The sequence below is a fragment of the Exophiala oligosperma genome (genome assembly GCF_000835515.1).
Source record: "Exophiala oligosperma strain CBS 72588 unplaced genomic scaffold supercont1.2, whole genome shotgun sequence".
NCBI lineage: Eukaryota > Fungi > Ascomycota > Eurotiomycetes > Chaetothyriales > Herpotrichiellaceae > Exophiala > Exophiala oligosperma.
The window spans coordinates 3,623,814-3,645,401 of record NW_015622819.1 but is presented as its reverse complement, the minus strand read 5'-3'; the positions used below and the strand labels follow the sequence as shown (position 1 = coordinate 3,645,401).

Below are 21,588 nucleotides of genomic sequence, written 5' to 3'. Positions count from 1 at the left end.
GACCCCCAGAGACCCCAGACGAGTCGACTCTCGACGGGGAAACCGAAATGGTAAGTCGCGGCCGCGCGGGAGTGCATGACGACGCCGACCGACCCGAAGAAGAAGCCGAGGAAGAGGCAACCCAGCGCTTGACCTGGGGTCAACCCGTTGGCGAGGAGTGCCGCCCCCAGGTACCACAAACCCGGTGAGAACCCGTAACTGAACCAGAAGGCCGCGTAGTCGTACCAACCCCAGGTGCGGTGACCGGGAGGGCTGATGTCCAGGTCTTCGTTGGTCCATTGGTTGCGAATCGTCCCCCTTCTGCTACCGTCTGCGGCAGCAGCATCGGGTTTCGTCTCGAGGTACTCGACGAATGCTTCACGGCTGGTGAATGCGTGCCGGAAGTTTTGGAGACTGTGTCTCACGCTGTCGTTGAACTTGCCAATAGCCATCATGGTGGTGGTGGTGGTGGTGGAGGAGGAGGTGTGTTTGAAAACGAACGACTTTGAGCGTTCCAGTGTGCGCGATCGACCTTTCTGGCTAGGGGGTTGGACAAAGTATTTGTTATATATACAGGACGTATGTCTCGGTCAGGGTGGGAGTCAACAATACAGGGCCAAACAACACGCTGCACACTCTTATCGCATTGGACAGACTCGGCAACGAAAGTATATACCCCGGAATTCACCACCACTTGGAGGAAGGCCAAAACAAATCATGGCACAAAGCAAACAACTGGAATTACAAGGTAAGGAAGGATCTTTATCATCATGGTGCCTATTGGATCAAAGAGTCATGTCCGATACTATCGCCCAAGAATCTATTGGACAGCGTTTACGAGTGTAGGAGGAGAGTATACGGGGCTTACCTATCTTTCACTATTAGCACAGCACAAAAAAGCCCGACTGATAAAGTCCCTCGGCCGAGGTTCTTATCTCTTTGTGGATTCATTGCCTGATTGGGCACTCTCTGGAACGAATTTGGTCGGATCCAATGGCATGGATGGCTTGTACTCCGTCTTTGCGGGGAGAATGTTGGACTTTGTGTCAATTCGTTGGTATACACTACCTCAGTCGCCATGTTTCCTTGTGAAGAGATACCAAAGTCAATGGGTGAGTTGTACTGACTAGAGTGACTCTTTGACGAGATGCCAAATAGAAATGCATTAGCTACAATTTGTGTCGTCTTCCTGATTGGGTGAATGGGTGCAGAAAAGAACAAAGTGGTCATGCGTCAAGATGGATAGGTAACTACCTACTCCAAGGGAAAAAACGGACCAAGAATTATGCAAGAGATACATGGTACATGATACAACGCCTCAGCACGCAACAACTAACTTGACCCAAATTTCAACCAGGGACACACCTATACCAAGCCGCCTCCCTGGCCTACAGGTGGTGGCAGGACCTTGTTCTTCTTTTATTCAGCAGGTAGCAGGAATGGGAACCGGTCCTACTGGACCTCTACTAGCTCCCACATTCGCCTGATGCATAGTTCTGGGACCGTACAATTCCAAAGGATAGTCGACAGCGGTATGGAACGTGCCGTAATTATCCCACATCACGACGTCGCCCTCTTCCACCTCGGGCAACCATATGTACTCTGGTCGCAGGACGCGGGGTTGGATGTCATGGAGGAAAGAACGGATGGCGACCACGTCGTCGATCACCTTGGGTTGTTCGGAGGCGGATGAACGTAAAAAGAGTTTTCGTGCGGCTAGACCATGTACTTGGAATGCTTTTTCGCCTGTGATGGGATTCACCCAAACAAATGGGTACTGGAGGAGGAACCAACAAGTGTTAGTACTCAAAATTCAGAAGGTCACTTTGATAAGGCGCGGTTTAAGGATCTATCATGTGTGCGACGATTTGGAGACACCCTGTCAGTACTCACCCTCTTGATATCTCGTTCATCATAATCTCCTAACTCTTCAATTGTATGTTCCTTCCCCTGAGATTTGAGGCCCAACCCGGTCGAAGGGGCTTTGCAGTTCTCGATCCACATATACGGATGTGGGGCGTACTCGACCCAGCTGTGGTCGGCGAGTCGTTGTTCCTCGGGACTTAGCATTTCATAGAGCTGGGACGTGCTGAAAAAAGCAGTGAGACCCGGAGGAGAGGTCATGCTCAGTCCAGAACCGTCGTCCCAGCGGATGGTCACGTCCGGCCCGGTCGGGAGCTTGACAGCTCGCAGGGTCGTGAACCACGCCGGGTCGCGGGCGTATAGGGGTGCGTCGATGTGCCACCTCTGGAAACGCGTGATGCCCTCGGCGAACTCGGTTTCGTCGGGAGGGTCGGCGTGGAAGTCGTTGGAGAGGCCTTTGACGGTCAGGTTCTTGAGGCCGTAATGGTCGTCACCCTGGTATCCCTTGCCGATCAGTCGTACATTTTCGGCGCCAGGTATGCCGTAGACGTCTCGAGCTTTGGAGAGGACGCCGCCTTTTTGTTGAAATGTCTTCAAGTCGCCGTGGCTATGGACCTGGGAGGCCTCTGGGTCGAAACGTGTCACCAGCTCCCAGTGTTTTTCCGGCTTGAGGTCCCTCTGATTCTTGACGACAATGACCTTGTGAGTCCATATTGTTTCCTTTAATCTTTTGACGTCGCCATCTGTTCAGGTCGTACAATTAGCCAGTGAGTCACCTTGTCAGTAAACAAAATCAACTACAGCATACCGGAAATGTTGTTGAGATCTAACCCTTCTACTATGGCGCCAAAGCTGAATTTCTGGTCTTTGCGCTTGATCAGTGGTAGGACCTGGAATGTTGGTTCTGGTGTGAGCGCTGCTGGAGACATGATTTTTCAGGTTTCTGTGAAGTAGCTATCGGTCTGATGGGTAAAGTTGGGCTTGTTGGACGTCCCACTGCTTGATACCTCGAGGACAGATGACTTATGAAGCCGACGTGAGATCCATTGAATATACTCGACTCGTATCGATAAGGGGTGATGTTCGAACTGGACTCGATTAGGTACGAACATTGGGCTCGGCCGAGGAGGATGCAGGCCTTATCGCAACCATCGAACGAGCATCTAAGTGGGCGGCCGAAGACACATTAGCACTTTAGGGACTTGCATAAGAACCCAAAGGAGCCAATGAGGGCCCAGTTGTGAAGTCGTAAGGGTTTATGATTGTAGATTGCGGGAGTAGAAGCGGATGAGTCTGGCCATTGAGGATCTTGTCAAATCGCATTGTAATGAGGATGATTGTTGTTTAGTGTTTATCGCATACGGATATTCCCTCCTTCCTTATCGACTTATCGCTTATTATCGGAACTCACCTCAGTATACAGAAAGGAGCATGCGACCATTGTCAGCATGGCTGCCTCCTTTCGACCCTTTCAATGACTTTTGATCTGTCGAAATGAATCCTCTCTCCTCGTCATTAGTAAACATCGAAGAGCCATGTTATCACGCAAAGCGTCTGACTAATGCAATGTCCGCTGCCCCTCGGAGGAGACTTGCTTGTCGCGTATGCACCCGCCGTAAAGTGAAGTGTGACAAGAAAATCCCATGTGACAATTGTGTCAAGAGAGGTGCTCCTGCACAATGTGAACGAGCTGAAAATGATGGGATCCTTGCTCAGGACAGCACCCTCATCACAGGGAAACTCGGGGAAGATTCCCCTTCTTTCAATGCCCTCCGGACTCGCGTCGCCGAGCTTGAGGCTCTCCTACAACAGCAGGGTGAAATCGAGTCAAGGAATGTGCCTCAGTCTCCCTCTCCAGCCATCCAACAAGCCGCGGACGGACCTGTAACACAAACCAGGTCATCCTCACCAAGTCAAGACTCAGAAATTGAAGATGCAGTCACCGTTCTCGAATTCCTGGCATGGGGCCGCATGAAAGACCCGGATAAAGCAATGCTTTCTCCGGAAGCTCTCAGAGCCTGCGAGTATGATGACGGGACTGGTGCTAGCCCGGCTGGTGACCTTGATAGTGCCTTGGATGCTGACCTGAATCTCCTCTCGTGGCTGCAGATTCTCCTTCCCTCCCGACAGCAGGTCTACCAGCTCGTGGAATACCATAACAATTGTTTGCTCTGGTTTCACGGCTCATATGTCGCTGCGTCGTTTTCGAAAGCACTTGACTCCTTCTACGCTGATCACAACGGAAGATTTGATTCTAGAGGTCTCAATCTACAGTGGGTGGCCCTGCTGTTCTCCATCATGACCGGAACCATCACGTCTGCGCCATCGTGTGAGGCCAGGAGGTGGGGAATCAGTGAGAATGAAGCAAAGATACTATCACAGAAATGGCACAAAGCGGTCATCACCTCTCTGAATGCTGCAAACTTTACTGCACACCATTCCTTGTATGCCGTCCAGGCGATTGCCTCGTTGACAAACACTGCCCACATGCTGGGCCACTCGAACACGCAGTCGATAATGCTAGCATCGGTGATCCGCATCGCACAGAGCTTGGGTCTACACCGCCTGGACGAGGATGCCCGAGGGTCAGATCTGGAGTTGGAGACCGGTCGCCGAGTGTGGCAAGAACTTTGCACACAGGACTGGTTCAGCACTGCTTTTTCCGAGTCATATTCTATCAATCCACTACACTCGACCTCCCTCCCTCCCAAGAACTGTGACGAGGACATGAGTGATGTCCTTTCGGACGAGGAACCGACGGTTACCAGCTTTTGCAAGTTCTTGGCCAAGATTGCAGCGATCATGCCGGCTTTACAAGATGCCATGGCTCTATCCAACACTCTGTACACTAAACACGAGGCAGTCCTCGTCCACGACAAAAAGATGCGCTCGTTGGCCACAGGCAGGCATTCGTTCCTCGCACACACTGCCCTCGATGAAAACTGGCCTTGTTATATTCCCTGGGCAAGGCGTGCGATCGCGATGAGTTCTGCCCACAAGATCATCATGATCCATAGGTACGCTACGCCGGACATAATGAAGTCCGCTACTAGAAATATGCTGACATTTCCCTGATAGAAAATTCCTGGGCCTCAGTTTCTCCAACCCCGTTTTTGCATTCACGCGCCGAACCTGCCTGGCGGCTTCCAAAACCATCTTGAAAGAATACCAAGCGAGCAGCGACGATATAACCAGTCCGATGCTGTGGACGCACCAAGCGTTCTCGGTTGCAGCCTGTATCATTATATGCTTTGACATTCTACATTCCGCATCGGCTGGCCAGGATGAAGAATACCTTGTGGGCCAAACCATTGAACACCTCCAATCGTGTCGGCATAGGAGCATGATAGCAGCTCGGGGCGTCAAGGTGCTCAAGGCCCTGCAGAAGCAGATTGCCAGACGTGCTGAAGTCCGGAGGAGACCGGCTGATAGTTCTAGAGATGAACCTCCAAGGAAACGACGTCGAGGATTTGACGCTGCAGAGTTTGCCCGATCGTTGGTGGACAATGAAGGCGATTCGACCACTGTACATCACATGCGTCAACGACTCGAGAATTATACAGCGGAAACAAATTCAAGGCCTCAACGCATTGAAGAAAATCTCCAAGAAACCAACCAGGACGAGCCATTCACCTTGCCAGCGGACCTGAATTGGTTGTGGAACATGCCTTCACATGATTACGACGGCATGCAGACATTTGACAGCTTGCTATCTTTTGCCAACCAAGGCCTTGGGCTATGAAGCTAATGACTGACTCTATTATTGAAGCATGGCAATCGGAGAAATAGACGTCCAGAAGCTCTTGATGGTACCGGCCAAAAACAACATAACGAGCAATGGGACCATGCTCATTGTGTGGGATGATCGGAAGCCGCAATGTTGCACTGATGCATGATTCTCGGGCCGTATGACTCTGGAAACTCGGTCTTGAGGCAGGTGTATCAGTAGATTTTCTTCATGAAAAGAGGACATTCAGTTTCACTTACGATGCTGTGCCACAAAGCACGGTTGTACCACAGAACAACATCTTGCTCATCGTGGCGATGTGCGTATATGTTCTCCGGCGAGATGGCCGGTCTCATGATCCTACAATGCACGTCAGCCACCCGATCTGCCACGAACATATCGCAAGAAAAGACAGACTTATGCATGAAATCCCGGACTTCTTTGAGGTCATCAATGATCTTCTCTTCTCCATCGGGGCTACTCTTGAGGTAGAGCTTGACGGCCCCTTGTCCATGGACCTGTAACGACTTTTCGCCGCTCATGGGGTTCGTCCATACCATGGGGTAGATGCAAATCTTGCTCTCTTCGATCGGAGGAAGTTTGTCGCGTGGTAGTTCCAGGCCCTCAGTCTCCAGGATGTGTCCAAGCCTCGCGCTGTGGGCTGTCGACATCCACTTGAAAGCGTGTGGGGCATACTCTATCTTGCTGTGAAGTGCCAGTTGTCTAGTCTCTTCATCGAGAAGCTCAAGTGCTCTAGACCCAGCGACGTAAGCTGTCGCCCCTGGTGCAATCTTCATCTCGGTCCTTGTCCCGTCTTCCCAGCGCACAGTCACATCCGGCCCCTTAGGAGTACGGACAGCTAACAAGCATCCGACTCGGGGTGGCGGGATGTTGTACAAGGAGCCGTCCCAATGCCACTGATAGAACCGACTGGCTCCCTTTTCTCGTTCCTCCTGGGGTATGTGAGGCGGAAGGTGGAATTCGCGATGATCTATACCTTTGATCTTAAAGCCCGGAGGGAACTGATAGTGACCTTCCGGAACCTCACCTCTTCCCAAGATGTGGACTTGAGGCTGGACTGGAATGGCAGGCCGGCTCGGGATACCGTAGATATTGACGTCGTTGTGGGACGTCAGAAACGGGTCGGCTCCGTGGGCAAACCCCCCTGTCGTCTCTTTGGGGTCGAAGTTTGCCGTTAACAGGTACTGATTTTCGGGCGTGAGCATCTTAGGCTGCTCCTTGAAGATCAACACTTTGTGCTTGTGGAGCGCGTCTGAGATCAGTTCAAAATCGGCATCAGTGAGTTGATTCAAGTCAATCCCGTAGACTTCGGCGCCAAAGTCTACCCTGCTCTGCTCAGGATGCTTCAGAGGGACAATTCGTCCATTTGTTTTTTCGGCATGTTGGAGCGAGATGTCGGTCGTTCTGGTCGCAACGAGTCGTGCTTTGACACCTTGCGGGGCGATGACTTCTGTGAGGGCTTCGACGACCATTGCTGCAGACAAGTGATAAGCAAAAAACGATCTGAGAACGTTACTGAACAGTGAAAGGCTGAATGCCTCTTACTATTACGACACTTGAAGGCATCTATTTTTAATAAACACCCTGTGACCTAGAATCTCGTACCAACTATCACCTCAGCCACTGGCGCTTCTCAGCTTCCTCGTCCCAGACATCGGCCGAAAGGGACGTCTCGTATCGCAGAGAACAGATATCATTTTTGTATCTCAAGACACAAGTGTAATCGCAGCCAGGATCACGCAGATGTGATAAGTCGTTCATAAATCTTCGGCCGAGCCTAGACCTCCGTCCCCGGCCGAGGTTCGGAAGCCTTTGTGTTTGATGCCTGAGGTACACATGGGCTTGGCCTAGAATAGATGAAGCTGTCAAATGTCTTCCCATTTTAGGGCCTCAAATGGTTCCGAAACTGCTCAAAGGTAGAGAAGAATCAAGATGACAAGTGTGTCGAGATATCACCTCACCCGAAGCGGCACCAATATTCACTATACCTTTGCAGGTAGCGAGCAAGGTCGTCTCGCATTGTTACTGCATGGACTAGGCGGCTCGACAGAAACATTTCGACGACTGATTCCTTCGATACCGTCTGATTATCACATCGTCAGTGTTGATATCGAAGGGTTTGGAAAGTCGACTCTCAATCCAGGCAAACCTCTGTCATTCAAACGATATGTCACTGACTTGTACGATCTCATCACACATCTACAAGAACATTCTTCGTCCCTTGCGACCGGGGACGTCGACGGCGGCAGCGGCAACAGCGGCAACAGTGCCAGCAACAAAAACGAAAACGTCCTGCTCATCGGACACTCACTCGGGGCAATCATCAGCCTCCATTATGCTGCCCAATATCCCGCTCAAGTGGCGGGACTTTTGCTTTTGGGTGTAGGCCGTTCGATCAAAGGAATCCCACCGGCTCAGCAGAGAATGCGGGATTTGGCCAAGACAGCACGAGAAAAGGGCATGGTAGTCGTGAGCGAGATTGCCGTCACGACGAATTTCCCCGCGGATCGAGAGAATGAAGTCGCACACGAACGAGAGATGCGGGATGCCGTGGCATCATGCTCGGTCGAAGCTTATGCGGCAACGGCTGAAGTGGTCGCAGGGGATGATCACTCAGATCCGGAGTATGGTCTGATCAAGTGCCCGGCCGTTTTCGTCGCCGGTGACAAGGACATGATTAGCCCACCTCAGCGATCGAAGGATGTCAGTGGCCTCCTGGGAGGGCCTACAGAGGTGGTGATTGTCAGAAGTGGTCATCAAATGATTTTACAGGATCTCGAAGGTGTACAGAAAGCATTGTCTAAGTTGCTCAAAATGCTACAATGAGTTTGTAGAAGGGATGCATGCATTTACATTAGAAAGTGCGTAGACACGCGTATGCTGCTCCGTACAATATGTCATGTATTGCAATATGATTCCCCGTAGACTGGAACGCGTTCGGAGACATCTCGTGGACGCGAACAAACAGTACTTCTATGGATCGACTTCCCTTCATCGAGGACTGTATATCGACTGTCTCATCTTTTCTTTTCCTGATCTACACGAAGCTTACATCAATCTGGCCACGGAAAGGGTCACCTCACAATGATTTCTAGCTCGGAGATGAGCCGGATGGGTGTTGGCAACCTCAAACCCCTCTACTACTGGCGATGGCGACTGATGCGCTCGGTCTCGGTCTCTTGAAAAGGTCCAGACCTCGCCCTCGCCAACAATGCTATTCTTTGTCCATTCGATCGATTCGACCATGTGCGCAATGCTGCGTGCAAACGCTCCCCGTCCCTTTCCTTTGTGTTGTTTTGCATTCCATGTCATCTGATCGCGCTATGAACTCCGGCTTCGAGGTAAGTGGGTTTCGTTATCACAATGAATACCCAGTTTCTCGACTCATCGCGGCCACGTCGTCCTCCAAAAGCAGTCGTGAGTTTTCTTTGATCAAGGCATCGTGAGGACAAAATCATGCCCTGCCCGCACTCTTCGTTTCTCCTTTCCAAGGTCGGACCTCTGCGTCAAGTTCCCAACAGGTCGCAACGATGACGAGCTTCCAAAGCGCTTTGCTGTGCATCTTCCTCAGCTTGACCTTTGGTCATGTCGAGGCATTCTGGCGCATGCGATGTGGTACCGTTCAAGTTGGACGAGTTGATCCCATTGTTTCACCCGGTGGTGTTGCAGGTCACTGCCACACCATCGCTGGACCTAACAGTGAGTTGTTTTTTTTACGAAAGATCGAACCAAGGACGGTGGAATGGCGTGCTGACTTTGGTCCTCTCCAGATATCAACACTACGTCAACGTTCGACGACCTGCAGGCCGCCTTCTGTACCTCTTGTGAGGTTCAAGCAGACAAGAGCGCATACTGGACTCCTAATCTGTACTACCGGTTCACCAATGGCACTTTCGCAGAAGTGCCTCACGATGGCACGGTCGCTTATTACTTGGATCGTGGGGTGGATGTGCCAAATATGAAACCGTTCCCACCTGGATTCCGAATGCTTTCTGGGGATGCAGCGGCCAGAGCCTTCGATCCCAACACTCTCACCTGGGGCAACAAGACTTTCGGTCCGACTCCAATCTCGAACAGAGCCAGCTTCGCGTGTCTAGACAGCAGTGGTCCAATCCCTGAGACTCCAGGCCTCAATATCACCTCGTGCGACAGTGGTCTACGGGCGCAGATCCATTTCCAGAGTTGCTGGGATGGCGTCAATCTGTACAAATCGGACCAGAGCCATGTCGCTTATCTCTCCGGTATGGACAATGGTGTCTGTCCTCCCGGCTACCCTATCCTTCTACCTCATATCTTCTTGGAGATCATCTACTTCCCCAATGCCGTCGCCACAAAGGGTGATGGAGGCATGTTCGTCTTCTCTCAGGGTGATACCACGGGTTATGGCTTCCACGGCGATTTCCTGAACGGGTGGGACCCTCAGGTTCAGATCGACTCCATCAAGCAATGTATGGGGGTCAACGCCACCAACAACGGCGCCATTGGAGCCTGTCCGCCTCTCGCTGCGTCCGAGGACCCTTACTTCAATCAGAATTGTCCTGAGCAACCGCCCGTGGTGAACGAGAGGGTGCACGGCTTGATCCCCCTCCTGCCAGGGTGCAACCCTCCCACCGGCGGTCCTCTACGTGCCGCTCAAAACATCTGCCCTATCCAGCCGGCCGTCAACGTCATCGACAACCAGGACTACAAGAACCGATCGGTCGCGGCGGTTGGCCAACAGGTCGGCAGTTGGCAGTACATGGGGTGCGCGTTTGACAATTCCACGCCTCGCCCACTGGCCGGGAAATATTACTACAACGTGACCGGCATGACTATTGAAACATGCACCGCGTACTGCAAGCAGAACGGGTACGCCATGGCTGGAATGGAGACATCATCACAGTGTTACTGCGGAAGTGCCTTGAGCCAGCTCATTCAAAACCCATTGACCTGCGCGGCGCAGAACTACTTTGTCTGTTCTGGCAACCTGTTCGAGTTTTGCGGTGGGCAACAGCTGATGCAAATCTGGAGCGACACCACTTACACCGGACCAACACTCAAGGGTCTTCCTGTCGCGGGACAGTCCAAATTACCCTTGCGCGATGGCAGCACCGCGACGTATCAAGGTTGTTACACAGAGGGTGTCGGTGCAAGGGCGCTCCCTGGGTCGAGCTACTCCAATAGCACTGGCATGTCGCTTGAGAATTGCGCTGCCTTTTGTACAAAGGGCAACTACGCACTGTTCGGCACTGAATATGCCCAAGGTATGTTGGTTCCTACTACTGTACCCCTCTCGTTACCATCATCACCGTCGTCGTCGTTTCGAGTCCGCTTCTGACAGCTAATCTCTTCTCTCCTCGTTGTCTAGAATGCTATTGCGGCAACAGTATTTCGACCTCCCAAGTCCTCCAGAACAATTGCTCGGCCATCTGCACGGGCGACAACACGGAGTTCTGTGGCGGCAACTCGAGGCTTTCGGTCTGGGCTCTGTCCAACTACGTCCCTCCCCCGACGTCGAGCGGCGGCTCGTCCTCGCCGACGTCGTCGCCGTCTCCGTCCCCCCGGGCCACGGGCATCACGTACCTGAACTGCGTGAGCGAGACGTCCCCCAACCGGGCCCTCAACGCGAGCTACACGTCGGGGGGCAGCATGACCGTCGACCAGTGCGCCTTCACGGCCCAGGCCCTGAACCTGGCCTACTTTGGGCTGGAGTACGCGAGCCAGTGCGTGGCGGGCAACGTGCTGAACGCCGCCTCGACCGCCCTCGACCCGAGCAAGTGCGGCATGAAGTGCGCCGGCAACGCCACCCAGACGTGCGGCGGGTCCAACGCCATCTCGCTGTACAACAACACGCTGTACGTCAGGGCCGCGAACCCGAACCCGGTCAACGTGCCCAACCAGCCGGGGACCCAGTACGGGTACGTGGGCTGCTACGGCGAGCCGGCCGGCGCCCGGGCGCTGGGCCCCAACGCCCAGTTCGGCAGCACGCAGACCACCCTGGCCACCCTGACCGTCGAGGCCTGCGCCGCCTACTGCTTCGGCAAGGGCTACCCCTGGATGGGCGTCGAGAACGCGAACCAGTGCTTCTGCAACGGCGCGGGCGTCATCAACGGCGCCGTGCTGTCGCCCGGCGGCGACGCCGATTGCAGCACGGGATGTCAGGGCGACCCCAAGGAGAACTGTGGCGGCAACTCAAAGATCAACATCTACCAGTTGAAGAGTGGCAGTAAGAGGAGAGCGAGAAGGACATGGTAGGGACGTGAAAAAGGCACCAAAAAAACACTAAGACGGTTGAAGAGGAAGTTGCAAGAGTATACTTGTTTGGTCCTTTTGTCAATCTATTTTTGTAGTCTTGTTTACAGTGCATATCTCGCCTTCCCATACTCCTTCATACTTGCTATAAGCAGAAAACTGTTCAGCTCGAAACTTCATACGTGATTAAGCCTGGTCCGCCATTTCTCGTTGCTGCTAATCTCGATGATGAGCATTGCATTGAGTACCATGCCCGCAGCCTGGTGTCTAGAGCTACACAGATTTGGTTGACAAGCCGGCTGTACTGTATTGCTGCTCTTTGAACCAGTTGCAGCAGGTAGAGAGGGGTTCTCTCGACCTAGCGTGGTGTATTTCCAGTCGACAACAAGCAATAGTTCATGCATCGGGCTTCTTCGGAGTCTCCATTGTCGTCATCGTGAGCAACTCTCAAAAGCTTTCCCAATGTATACACATGACCTGTGAAAGGGAACTCATCAAAACCATGGGAAAAGAACATTTCTATTTTGTATCGGGCCCGAAGGGTCCAAGTTTCTCTTGAAGAATCTTGGAATGCAGGGGTCCTCGTACTAGAATGGGGTCCACCGTACTGCCCATAAGAAGTAGCCATACAGTACACTTCTGCCTTCTTCCCAAACTCGTCTGCAAACTCGGAGGAATTGAGCAGACCGACCGGGGCTATCGACAAAGTAGCGTCCATCATCAAAATGTGACCAGGTCAGACATTTTTTGGGGGAGCTGCATGAAATCTCCAAGGAATCTCTTGGGTCTGATGTCCTCCACTAAAGGATTGGTGGAGCAGAGGAATACGAGGATTTCTTGAAAATCGACGAAAAGCTCCCAGTATATTCTGAAAAGGATCGCTGGCGGATAGTTCAGATAACCCATGGCGCCCCCAGGGCGGCATCGTTCGATAGACTGGGAAGCAGGTCTTGCAGTAACTGGAACCGTGAGAAGCGCTGTTCGTCGTGGATTGGCCATCGCAGGTCGATTATTGGGGCAGAATGTACCTGCAGTCGTACGTCAACGAGAAGATGTCGTTATTACTATGATGGGAGATGTCGAGCGCGAGCAACGAATTAAACGATGTTAATAGCCATGAAGTTGAACATTATCGTTTCTCCGTTGAGGATGCTGAGAAGGATTCGAGCTTGCAGCAGGTGTATATGCGCCAATAACTGCCACAGTCGTGACTGCTTCACCGTCTCTTCGCTTTAGAAACCATCTTGGCCTTCCTCGCTCTTTCAGAGGCAAAGACCATTAAATTCCTTGGTTTCCTCTTGGACATCTTTTGGACTTTTCCGTTTGACTGGCTTTTCTTCGACCGAGGTTTGGTAGACTTTGTCTTTGCACCGTCCGCATCAACTTCCATTTCTGAGGGTTATGTGTTAGATTTTGGCTGCAGGTGTTTTTCAATCTTAAAACAGTAAAAATTCTCACCTTCTGCACTGTCGTTTGTGGGCTCTTCCCCCTCTAACCGTTCAGTTGTATCGTCAACATCCATGGCTTTTTCCTCGTTCACCTTCGGTTTGGCTGCCAGTTCTTGTAGTTTGGCGGATAATCTTTCCAGTCGGGCATCGTGTGCAGGGCCGAAGACTTTGGCACGTAGATTGCGGTGGTTGCGTTTTGTGACAGAGGCTCGGGCGGATTTGGCCATGGTGAGGGTAGATTGAGGATTGAGGAGAGAACTTGAATCGATATAACACAAAGTGAAGTGTTTGTGTTTAGTAAAGAAAGGCCCAAGTGAGAGATGGACGCAGCAGAAAAAAACTGCGGAAGTCCCACCACCAATCAGTGCCACTTCCGCAGTCGAATACTGGACTATCACATCACCTTCCACTTCATATTAACTCTTTCGTACTACGACAACAACCACATCTCAGCGTCTTCTCAATCCCTCTTGTACTTCTTCCAGAGTGTTCGGGCCACACGTGTGCCCATTCCCTTTGTGCTCTATCACCATGTCTGGCTTCCTACGATAGTATTCTCCGGCTGCCCGTCCTTTCCCTTCTCCCACTTCGTCAAAGCCGCCTTCCACCATGGCGGGCTACTTGCAGGCGCAGGATCAGGCGCAAGCCATGGTGGCCCAAGTTAAGACCTTGACCGTCGAAAAACTGAAAAATCTTCTTCGAACCGAATCGCTGCCTGTGTCAGGCGTTAAAAGTGAACTGCAAATCAGGACCATCGCACGTATGCAGCGCTTCCTTCACATTGTCACCACTTCCGCTCTGCGTCTGTCCACTGACTAATCTCGACTTTGCAATAGACATCGAAAAACTGCGCAATGCTGGCGACATTGCCGGTCTGAACAGGGTTCGAGGGAACATTAGAGGCATTCCTTCGTCCTACAATCATTCATACCCTGCGCCCTACTCTGCGCACACTCCCGCCTCTTCCGCTTCTCCTCAATACTCATCTCCGAACACTCATACGCCATACAACATGTCGTCGACGTCTCCGTCCTATCAGTCCAGTAAGAATGGTACTTGGTGATTGAGAAGAGATTCTGATACAACACAGGCCGCATCACTTTCAAGAACTCCCCCTTCTACAATATCATTCGACCACTTACTCAGACGCTCGAGTGTAAAGGTACGAGTTGTCACAAAATCTTCACAATTCTCTCATTGACTGATCGATTGTAGCACGTGAAGCAACTCGTGACACTGCTCGCCTGACAATCACTCTCGGACAACAAGTCGCATCCCAATTAGAGACGGACTCATCATACAGAGTAATGGTTTTCTGTGCCGGGGAAGGTTTTACACCATTTTCCAGAGAATCAGAGATCGCTTTTCCGCACAACGTTGAGCTGAAATGCAACTCGGATGAAATAAAGGTGAATCTTCGAGGACTCAAGAATCGACCTGGGTCGACAAAGCCAGCAGATGTCACAGATTTCATTAGAAAGAAGCCACCAAACTATCCAAACTCGGTGGAGATGATTTATGCATTGACTACTAAGGTGCGCCAGACGCTAAAAATTTCCTTGCTTTTGTTCTTCTGTGTCCGATATCTAAATCAAGAATTATCATGCTAAACAGGCAAAACCTCCTGCGCAGAAGTTCTACTTGGTTGTCAATCTTGTTCAAAGAAAATCGATTGACTCTATGGTATCCGAGATCCGAAGAGGAAAAACCATTAACAAAGATCAAGTCCTACGGGAAAGTGAGTACGACCTTCTTCAGAGAATCGACCTATTCTGACTCTGCCAGTGAGGTCCAAAGCTGACGATCCGGATATTGTGGCAACCTCGAGCGTGTTGTCTCTAAAAGACCCCGTCGCATACACACGCATTGTTACTCCATGTCGGTCCATTTCATGCAATCATCACCAGTGCTTTGATGCGGGTTGCTTTCTACAGCTTCAGGAACAGGCGCCCACTTGGACCTGTCCAATATGCAACAAATCTGCCACATGGGAGAATTTGGTTTTGGATCAATATGTTAATGACATCCTGAATTCAACATCTATGGACACCGAAGCGGTCACTGTCCAGCCTGATGGAAGATGGTCTATTCAAACCGAAGGCGACAATTCGAACCAACGCAAATCAAATCCTACACCAAGTGATGACGACGATGATGACGACGACCTTGTCGAACTTGGAGACAAACCGGACCCTCGGCCAAAGGTTGAGACCCTAACACCTCACAGTGTTAGAACTCCACCACTTTCTTCCAGGGAAGAATCGAGTGCGCCTTCGGCGTCAAGGCCGAACAAACGCCAGCGCGAGGATGTGATTGATCTGACGCTGAGCGATGACGAAGCACCAGCTCCAAAAGCACGGAGATTACCAGATCCTGTTGCATCCACTGTACGGTCTCCTGATCGATATCATTTTCACTTGCCTCCTCCTAATCCTCCATCTTACACAACCAACAGGTTTAACTCGAATTCTTCATATTGACATGATGGCTCTTATCAATCGGCATTCAGCGCGGCGTTGGAAGGAGCATCACATTACAAGCATTGCATTGGGACAACTACCTAGGTATGATGGGTAAAAGAGTCTAGTTTTGGCGGATCAGGAGTTAGGGCTCAGTTGTCGTCGCCAAGAGGTGCGAGATGAGCAGGTTGTTGCAAGCAAGAAAGGGGGAGTAATTGCTGAAATGGTTATGCCCGGCTGGCGAGCATGGGGCAGAAAACATCATGCTTGTGTAATGACGACCAAGCTCTTGTATCTCTCTACGGATCACATGTAGAGCAACGAACATCAGCATTCCATCGACCTCCGGAATTTGCCTACTAGAATTCATGGACAGGCAACACGATGCTTTACATGGTGCTGAATACGTTACGATGGAAGATTGATGATGCAAATCAAGCAGAATTCTCTTGAACATTTTTCTTATGAGGTGGACAGAGAGAGAAGAGGAAGAAGAATATCCTGCTACTTGTAGAATCAGAAATGCTCTTGGAAGAATATGTATTCTGATCCGAATGCTGCTCAAAACGAGGGGTTTGTTGCTTCATTCACATGATCGATTGAGTACGCGGCGTAGGGCTCCCTGAGGGTTTTTTTGTAGGTGCCCTTACTGCTTCGTCCGAGGTTATTCTGTCCGACCCCAAAGCAAGACATACGCACTGCACTATTTACCGCGCCGGACTAGCACGGCACATACACACCATCGATTCGCTATGTATTTATCTTCACCAGCCCGCCGGGGTGCCCATGCTCTCCGGACGCCATTCATATCGACCTCGAATATCTCGACTGCCTTTAATTTCCCTTTGACCGAGCGTACTTCTTCATCGTCGTCGTCGTCGTCATCCTCATCGTGTTCGTCGTCTACATCATCATCATTGGCCTGGACCTCGTTTTGTGATTGTGCTTGTGCAGGTGAGAATATGTCTTCTTCCCCTGTTGCGATGTCGAAGAACCTCCTGACTATTTCTCTACCGTTGGGGAAACTGGCGACGAAGAGAGCACAGGAAGAGGAGTCACCGACAGGGTCGGGATCGTCGTGGCCATCGTCGTGGCGTGGGAGATAATCAAGAATGGTCTTGCAAATGTTGACGTGCTGTTCGTGCATCCATAGACACTCGGCTATGATGATCCGCTGAAACGAGCTGGGTTGGTCCGGCACCGGTATGCCGTAAGTGTTGGGTAGGTAGAACGTCGTCGTTCCCCATGTGTATCCGTACACTGAAACCGAGGACTCGGTTTTGGGTTTCATTGGCAACGTCTGCCTCTGCGATACGTCCGATTGGGTTGTCTGATCTTGATTTTCTAGAGGTGCCTGCGGTGTAGACGTGTTGCGAAACGCTGGATCCTCGGGCACCTGTGGGTTGGTAGTGTCGGTACTGGGTCTTACTCCAGACGTGGGAAGACGGAGGTTGGTGTGGACGTTCTGCTCGATCGCACCCATTGTCAAGGCGGTGCTAGTAGGGTGATCCGTTATCGTCACGCTCTTCGCGCCCGACAAGGCTGCTATTATACTCGGTAATGCGGCTCCTGCGAGGAAAAAAAAACAAAATTATTCAACAGACCGAATCAGCCCTCGCTCAACTCGTGGCGTCCACGTTTCCTCCACGCATAAATCTTGGTGGTTTTTTCGACTCTGTCGATTTGGAAGAAGAAGAAAAAAGGATGTTTTTGGGGTTTTGGTGGTTCTCTCACGTACCGGCGCCCAACTCAAGTGTTGATTTCCCTTTCACGCTCCAGTACCGTGGGTTCCAGTTGTCATTCTCTTCTCGACTCGTGGCCCGGTCAAGAGCCTGAGGCTGCGGGTGGCTGCCGCCGCCGCCGTCGTCGTTGGCACTGGCCACCTCGATGGCATCGGCGGCCACCACACCCCCGTTCCACAGGTTGTAGGCAAAGAGTCTACGACCTTCTTCGGCATCGGGGTGTTCGGGGATGCGCAGAGATAGTCTACCGAACCGAGGAGAGTCATAGTACACCGACTGCCCGGGCACACCGTGATGGGTTTGAGGGTCGTCGGTGAAGAGGTTCGAAAGGGCAGAAGAGAAGAAATCCTCCGCCGAGGGAGTGGATGAGATGGGAGCGTGCACGCGAGATGGATACATCGGTGTGGCCAGTCTTCTCTGTACTCGTGTTTGTGACCGTTCGAGGGGCGCATGCAAAGTGGTTTCTAGGTTGGTAGGTTAATTCATCTGGAGAGGGGCCTGATAGTGTACACGAGTGTGTACAGTCCTGAGTCCCTGATAGATAGATACCTAGATAGAACACTGGCGCCCTTGTGGGGGGTCACAGTTGCACACCTACCTAGGTACTGATTACCGTGAGTCGAGGGAAAATTGTAAACCACGCATTTAGATGTCGTAGTTCGTGTGACGAGGCTGAGTGGAATGCGGGGGGGGGATTTTTTGATGTACGATAAGATAAGATGAGGAGAAAGATTTCTTTTTGCAGCCACTTCATAGAGAGAACTACGGTATCTGATGAGCAAGCCATCTTTTTTTATGGATGGTATATTTGAACACTTGTCAATACAACTGAGATTGTATAGCACCTCGACGGAACGGTAGAAATTGAGAAAGAAACCCCACCAAAATGGCACATCCAACACATCTTGATCCAAGCGAACTAGGAACAAAGGAATAGTAAGTACGTTCCCTCTTCCTTATTGTTCAACACCATCAAATCCTGACATGACAATGTCTCTTGTTTTACAGCTGGGACAAATATTACCAGAATGATCTTGATCAACAACACCAAGATAGTTCAGAGGTGGACGAAGACGCGGCCGACGACGACGACGACACAGAAGAAACCGAATTACCAGACCCTTCTGACTTGGAATCTTGGTTCGACGACGTTGGAGCTCCAGCAAAGACTCTTGAATTTTTGACGTCTGAAACCTTTCCATTATCACCCAATTATGCCGGTGGAGATGATGATGAAGACGGCGACGGAGATCACCAACTCAGCGTACTGGATCTCGGCACGGGCAACGGCAGTGCCTTGTTCGCGTTGCGTCTGGAGGGAGAGTACACTGGACGCATGGTAGGGGTGGATTATTCAAGTCGGAGTATCGAACTCGCGAGGAAACTGCACAGACAGTACTTTCCTCCCTCGAGCATGGCAGGTTCGAATACCGAGAAGAAAGAAGAAAACGACATGACGTTTGAAATTCTCGACCTAGTCAACGACACTCCTTCGACAAAACCGTGGTGGCCAGTATCGGAAGGTGGATTCGACCTCGTGTTGGACAAGGGGACTTTTGATGCGATTTCACTCTCCTCCACGACCATGACGGATCCCACCACTGGAAAGGACAGGCGGATGTGCGAGTTTTATCCCGCCAAGATTCTAGACATGGTCAGACCCAGCGGGTTCCTGTTGATCACCAGTTGTAACTGGACCGAGGAGGAAGTCGTTTCGTGGTTCACCGGTGCACAGACAAGCAATGACGGTACGTCGAGTACAGCCAGGTTTGTTGTCCACGATAGGATCAAATACCCCGTCTTCGAGTTCGGGGGACAAAAAGGTCAAGGTGTGGCGAGTGTTTGCTTCAAAAAGATTCAAGAGCCTACAAGTTCTCGGTGATGACCTCATTCATGTATCATTTCATCAATTTTGTTCTTGAATAGACGTGCCTGGCTCAATGTTCCCTATGTACTATGTACCGTTCTTCGATGACGATAGATAATCGGGACTGGCAAATGAACTAGCTCATCAACATATTTACAGCCCAAGGAACAGACAACTGTCTCAAGTCACCATAATGCTGACCGACACCTATGAACTGCACTGGCACAGCAGTAGCGTGGACCAGACTGATCATGGTACCGATGCCTGATCCGACAGTATCGATCTTTGACACGATGAATCCGTCGAGTTTTCTGCCTTTGCCTAGTGCTTTTGTGAAATTCTGTGCTTGACCGACAGAGTCGTTTCCGACCAGGGCCTCTGCAACTTGCAAGACCAAATCAGGCCTGGCAAAGTCCACGAGCTTCTCCAGAGACGCCATCAGTTGAGTGTTGGTGTGTGCTCGGCCTGCCGTGTCGATCAAGACCACTTGATAATCATTGGCAGCAGCAAATGCGACCGCGTCTTTCGCCACGTTGGCCGCGTCCTTGCCGTATCCTCGTTCGTAGATGTTGACAGCGCCGAGGTTCTCGCGCTCAGTGAGCTCTTTGAGATTTCGCACATGAACATTCAGTTGCTCAACCGCACCAGATCTGAAGGTGTCGCCGGCGGCGATCAAGACTCGATAATTGTTCTGCAAAAGGAAATAGCAGAGCTTGGACAGGTTGGTAGACTTGCCCACGCCGTTCACTCCTAGAATGGTGATGACAAACGGACGAGGCTGGGACTTTGATCCAGAGGGGTTTGCAACGGTCTCTATCTGCTGGAGTAGATCCAATGACGACCGTGGTGTGAGAATCTTCCGAAGAGAGTTTTCCAGGGCTGGTTTCAAAGCAGCATCTATCGACTCAAATGCGCCCGTCTTCTTCCCAACCATTTCGGCTTCTACTCCCTGGCACAGGCGAACAGCAGCATCTCGAGCCACATTTTTATTGATCAGATGTTCTTCCATGGACTTCAGTGGCTTTTCGAGGTCGTCCTTGGTGAGGGTCTTCCCTCCGACGATGTTTCTGAAATATCCAGAGATGGCTCCAAATCTTGAAACACCGGTTCCATTCGTTTCCGCTTTGTTTGTATCGACAGAGCTCAAGATATTGTCGACTTCGTCGCCTAGATCTTTCAGTACAAACTGACCATGCTTGTTCTTAGTTCCCCAGCTTTCCTGACTGATGGCCTCTGTAGGCGGAGAGCGAAGACCTGAATCGTCGGTTGTGCCATCGTCAACGGCCGAGTAGTCAAGGGTCACATCATCTGCCTCGTCTGCCATTCCATCTGGACCCCAGACTCTGCCCTTTTTGGCAGAGGCTGCCCTTGGTGTGCGTCTTCTTGCTTCATCGCCGGAGGAGGCATTGGCAGATGATGTAACTGCATTGGCCGCCTTCCGAGCCCTTCTAGATCCTCGACTGCCAGGCCTGGCCTTTTCTGCCAACAAGTGGGACGCTGCGCCGTGAAGAGGGGTGCTTGGTCGAGAGGTCTCTGGTGTGTGGACGGGAGTGGGCTGTGTCGACTCTCCGTTCACAGCTGGCACAGCTCGTGGCTGCGCCTTGGGGGGATCAAGCGATTGTGGCGGTGGTGGCCCTCCTGTATCTCCTCCTTCAGCACTGAGTTGTTTCTCTTCCTGCACTTCTGCGCGAGGTGGCTGCGCGGTGACTGCGCCACCTGTACTTTGGTCCAGTCTGCGCATCTCCTCGTCAAAGTACTTGTCGAATGGGTACTTCAGGGCAGCATAGTCCAGCTCTTCCAACTGTCCTCTGTAGACCTCGACAAATATTGTTCGGACATCATCCAGCAGCTTGTCGACCCACGTGAGGTGAAGGAGGGATTGGTAGACAGCGACAAATATAAGACCAAGCTCTTTGACCAGAGTGTATTTCAATGTGTATTTCTCGTGCTTGTAGGTGGGATTACTTGAGTGCGCGATTGTTGGGCGGACTTTCTCTTCAATAAAGACATCGTTGATCAGGTGGTTGACTGCGGTCGCGCCGATGCTAGAAGTACAGCGGGACCACAGAACGACACCAGAGGTCGTGAGGATCTCAAATGCGTCTAACATGTCTGACAAAGGGGAGGATTTGTCGCGGCGCCAACTTAAGATGTTCGTTGTCTGTTGGGACAAGAAGAACAAACATTTGAACCCCCACTGCAGCTTCACATGTGGAATTTGGTGACGCACTGCTTGAATGACTCGGCTCTT

The 21,588-nt window shown here is 51.4% G+C and overlaps 8 protein-coding genes across 10 annotated transcripts; 4 read left to right on the top strand and 4 right to left on the bottom strand.

Moving 5' to 3' along the window:
* Positions 1-1,376: 1,376 nt before the first annotated feature.
* Positions 1,377-2,832, bottom strand: PV06_02680 (uncharacterized protein). Its single transcript, XM_016403391.1, has 3 exons — positions 2,651-2,832; positions 1,873-2,585; positions 1,377-1,756 (listed from the first exon to the last, which is right to left on the bottom strand). The coding sequence occupies exons 1-3, from the start codon at positions 2,769-2,771 to the stop codon at positions 1,403-1,405; spliced, it is 1,188 nt and encodes a 395-aa protein (XP_016267288.1). The 5' UTR covers positions 2,772-2,832; the 3' UTR covers positions 1,377-1,402.
* Positions 2,833-3,408: 576 nt separating this feature from the next.
* On the top strand, positions 3,409-5,584 carry PV06_02679 (uncharacterized protein; the record flags this gene model as incomplete). The annotated part of the gene is made up of 2 exons (XM_016403390.1): positions 3,409-4,859; positions 4,921-5,584. The coding sequence occupies 2 exons, from the start codon at positions 3,409-3,411 to the stop codon at positions 5,582-5,584; spliced, it is 2,115 nt and encodes a 704-aa protein (XP_016267287.1).
* A 3,536-nt stretch (positions 5,585-9,120) lies between these two features.
* PV06_02678 (uncharacterized protein) lies at positions 9,121-11,824 on the top strand (the record flags this gene model as incomplete). Its single annotated transcript, XM_016403389.1, has 3 exons — positions 9,121-9,289; positions 9,361-10,833; positions 10,938-11,824. 3 exons carry the CDS (start codon positions 9,121-9,123, stop codon positions 11,822-11,824), a joined length of 2,529 nt encoding a protein of 842 aa, XP_016267286.1.
* A 72-nt stretch (positions 11,825-11,896) lies between these two features.
* PV06_02677 (uncharacterized protein) lies at positions 11,897-13,554 on the bottom strand. The gene is made up of 2 exons (XM_016403388.1): positions 13,280-13,554; positions 11,897-13,213 (listed from the first exon to the last, which is right to left on the bottom strand). Exons 1-2 carry the CDS (start codon positions 13,494-13,496, stop codon positions 13,038-13,040), a joined length of 393 nt encoding a protein of 130 aa, XP_016267285.1. The 5' UTR covers positions 13,497-13,554; the 3' UTR covers positions 11,897-13,037.
* Positions 13,555-13,702: 148 nt separating this feature from the next.
* Positions 13,703-16,299, top strand: PV06_02676. Of its 3 annotated transcripts, XM_016403387.1 has the most exons (7): positions 13,703-14,029; positions 14,106-14,312; positions 14,360-14,431; positions 14,485-14,804; positions 14,902-15,007; positions 15,055-15,656; positions 15,725-16,299. In XM_016403387.1, the coding sequence occupies exons 1-7, from the start codon at positions 13,879-13,881 to the stop codon at positions 15,728-15,730; spliced, it is 1,464 nt and encodes a 487-aa protein (XP_016267284.1). In that variant the 5' UTR covers positions 13,703-13,878; the 3' UTR covers positions 15,731-16,299. The 3 variants fall into 3 exon arrangements, with proteins under 3 accessions (XP_016267284.1, XP_016267283.1, XP_016267282.1); XM_016403386.1 differs by having other exon boundaries at positions 15,055-16,299; XM_016403385.1 differs by having other exon boundaries at positions 14,884-15,007; positions 15,055-16,299.
* On the bottom strand, positions 16,229-18,126 carry PV06_02675 (uncharacterized protein). Its single transcript, XM_016403384.1, has 2 exons — positions 17,467-18,126; positions 16,229-17,297 (listed from the first exon to the last, which is right to left on the bottom strand). The coding sequence occupies exons 1-2, from the start codon at positions 17,867-17,869 to the stop codon at positions 16,432-16,434; spliced, it is 1,269 nt and encodes a 422-aa protein (XP_016267281.1). The 5' UTR covers positions 17,870-18,126; the 3' UTR covers positions 16,229-16,431.
* A 172-nt stretch (positions 18,127-18,298) lies between these two features.
* Positions 18,299-21,505, bottom strand: PV06_02673 (uncharacterized protein). The gene has a single exon (XM_016403382.1). The coding sequence runs from the start codon at positions 21,445-21,447 to the stop codon at positions 19,474-19,476; it is 1,974 nt and encodes a 657-aa protein (XP_016267279.1). The 5' UTR covers positions 21,448-21,505; the 3' UTR covers positions 18,299-19,473.
* Positions 18,357-19,352, top strand: PV06_02674 (uncharacterized protein; the record flags this gene model as incomplete). Its single annotated transcript, XM_016403383.1, has 2 exons — positions 18,357-18,406; positions 18,479-19,352. The coding sequence occupies 2 exons, from the start codon at positions 18,357-18,359 to the stop codon at positions 19,350-19,352; spliced, it is 924 nt and encodes a 307-aa protein (XP_016267280.1).
* Positions 21,506-21,588: the final 83 nt, after the last annotated feature.

Excerpts from the sequence above, each read along its gene's own strand:
- PV06_02680 (XM_016403391.1), bottom strand. The coding sequence starts at position 2,771 with ATGTCTCCAGCAGCGCTCACACCAGAACCAACATTCCAGGTCCTACCA. Across the intron at positions 2,586-2,650 it reads AGATCTCAACAACATTTCCG|ATGGCGACGTCAAAAGATTA; the intron begins GTATGCTGTAGT and ends CGACCTGAACAG. Across the intron at positions 1,757-1,872 it reads ATGAACGAGATATCAAGAGG|TACCCATTTGTTTGGGTGAA; the intron begins GTGAGTACTGAC and ends TTCCTCCTCCAG.
- PV06_02677 (XM_016403388.1), bottom strand. The coding sequence starts at position 13,496 with ATGGCCAAATCCGCCCGAGCCTCTGTCACAAAACGCAACCACCGCAAT. Across the intron at positions 13,214-13,279 it reads CACAAACGACAGTGCAGAAG|AAATGGAAGTTGATGCGGAC; the intron begins GTGAGAATTTTT and ends CATAACCCTCAG.
- PV06_02676 (XM_016403385.1), top strand. The coding sequence starts at position 13,879 with ATGGCGGGCTACTTGCAGGCGCAGGATCAGGCGCAAGCCATGGTGGCC. Across the intron at positions 14,313-14,359 it reads GTCTCCGTCCTATCAGTCCA|GCCGCATCACTTTCAAGAAC; the intron begins GTAAGAATGGTA and ends GATACAACACAG. Across the intron at positions 14,432-14,484 it reads TCAGACGCTCGAGTGTAAAG|CACGTGAAGCAACTCGTGAC; the intron begins GTACGAGTTGTC and ends GATCGATTGTAG.
- PV06_02675 (XM_016403384.1), bottom strand. The coding sequence starts at position 17,869 with ATGTATCCATCTCGCGTGCACGCTCCCATCTCATCCACTCCCTCGGCG. Across the intron at positions 17,298-17,466 it reads AACACTTGAGTTGGGCGCCG|GAGCCGCATTACCGAGTATA; the intron begins GTACGTGAGAGA and ends TTTTCCTCGCAG.
- PV06_02673 (XM_016403382.1), bottom strand. The coding sequence starts at position 21,447 with ATGTTAGACGCATTTGAGATCCTCACGACCTCTGGTGTCGTTCTGTGG.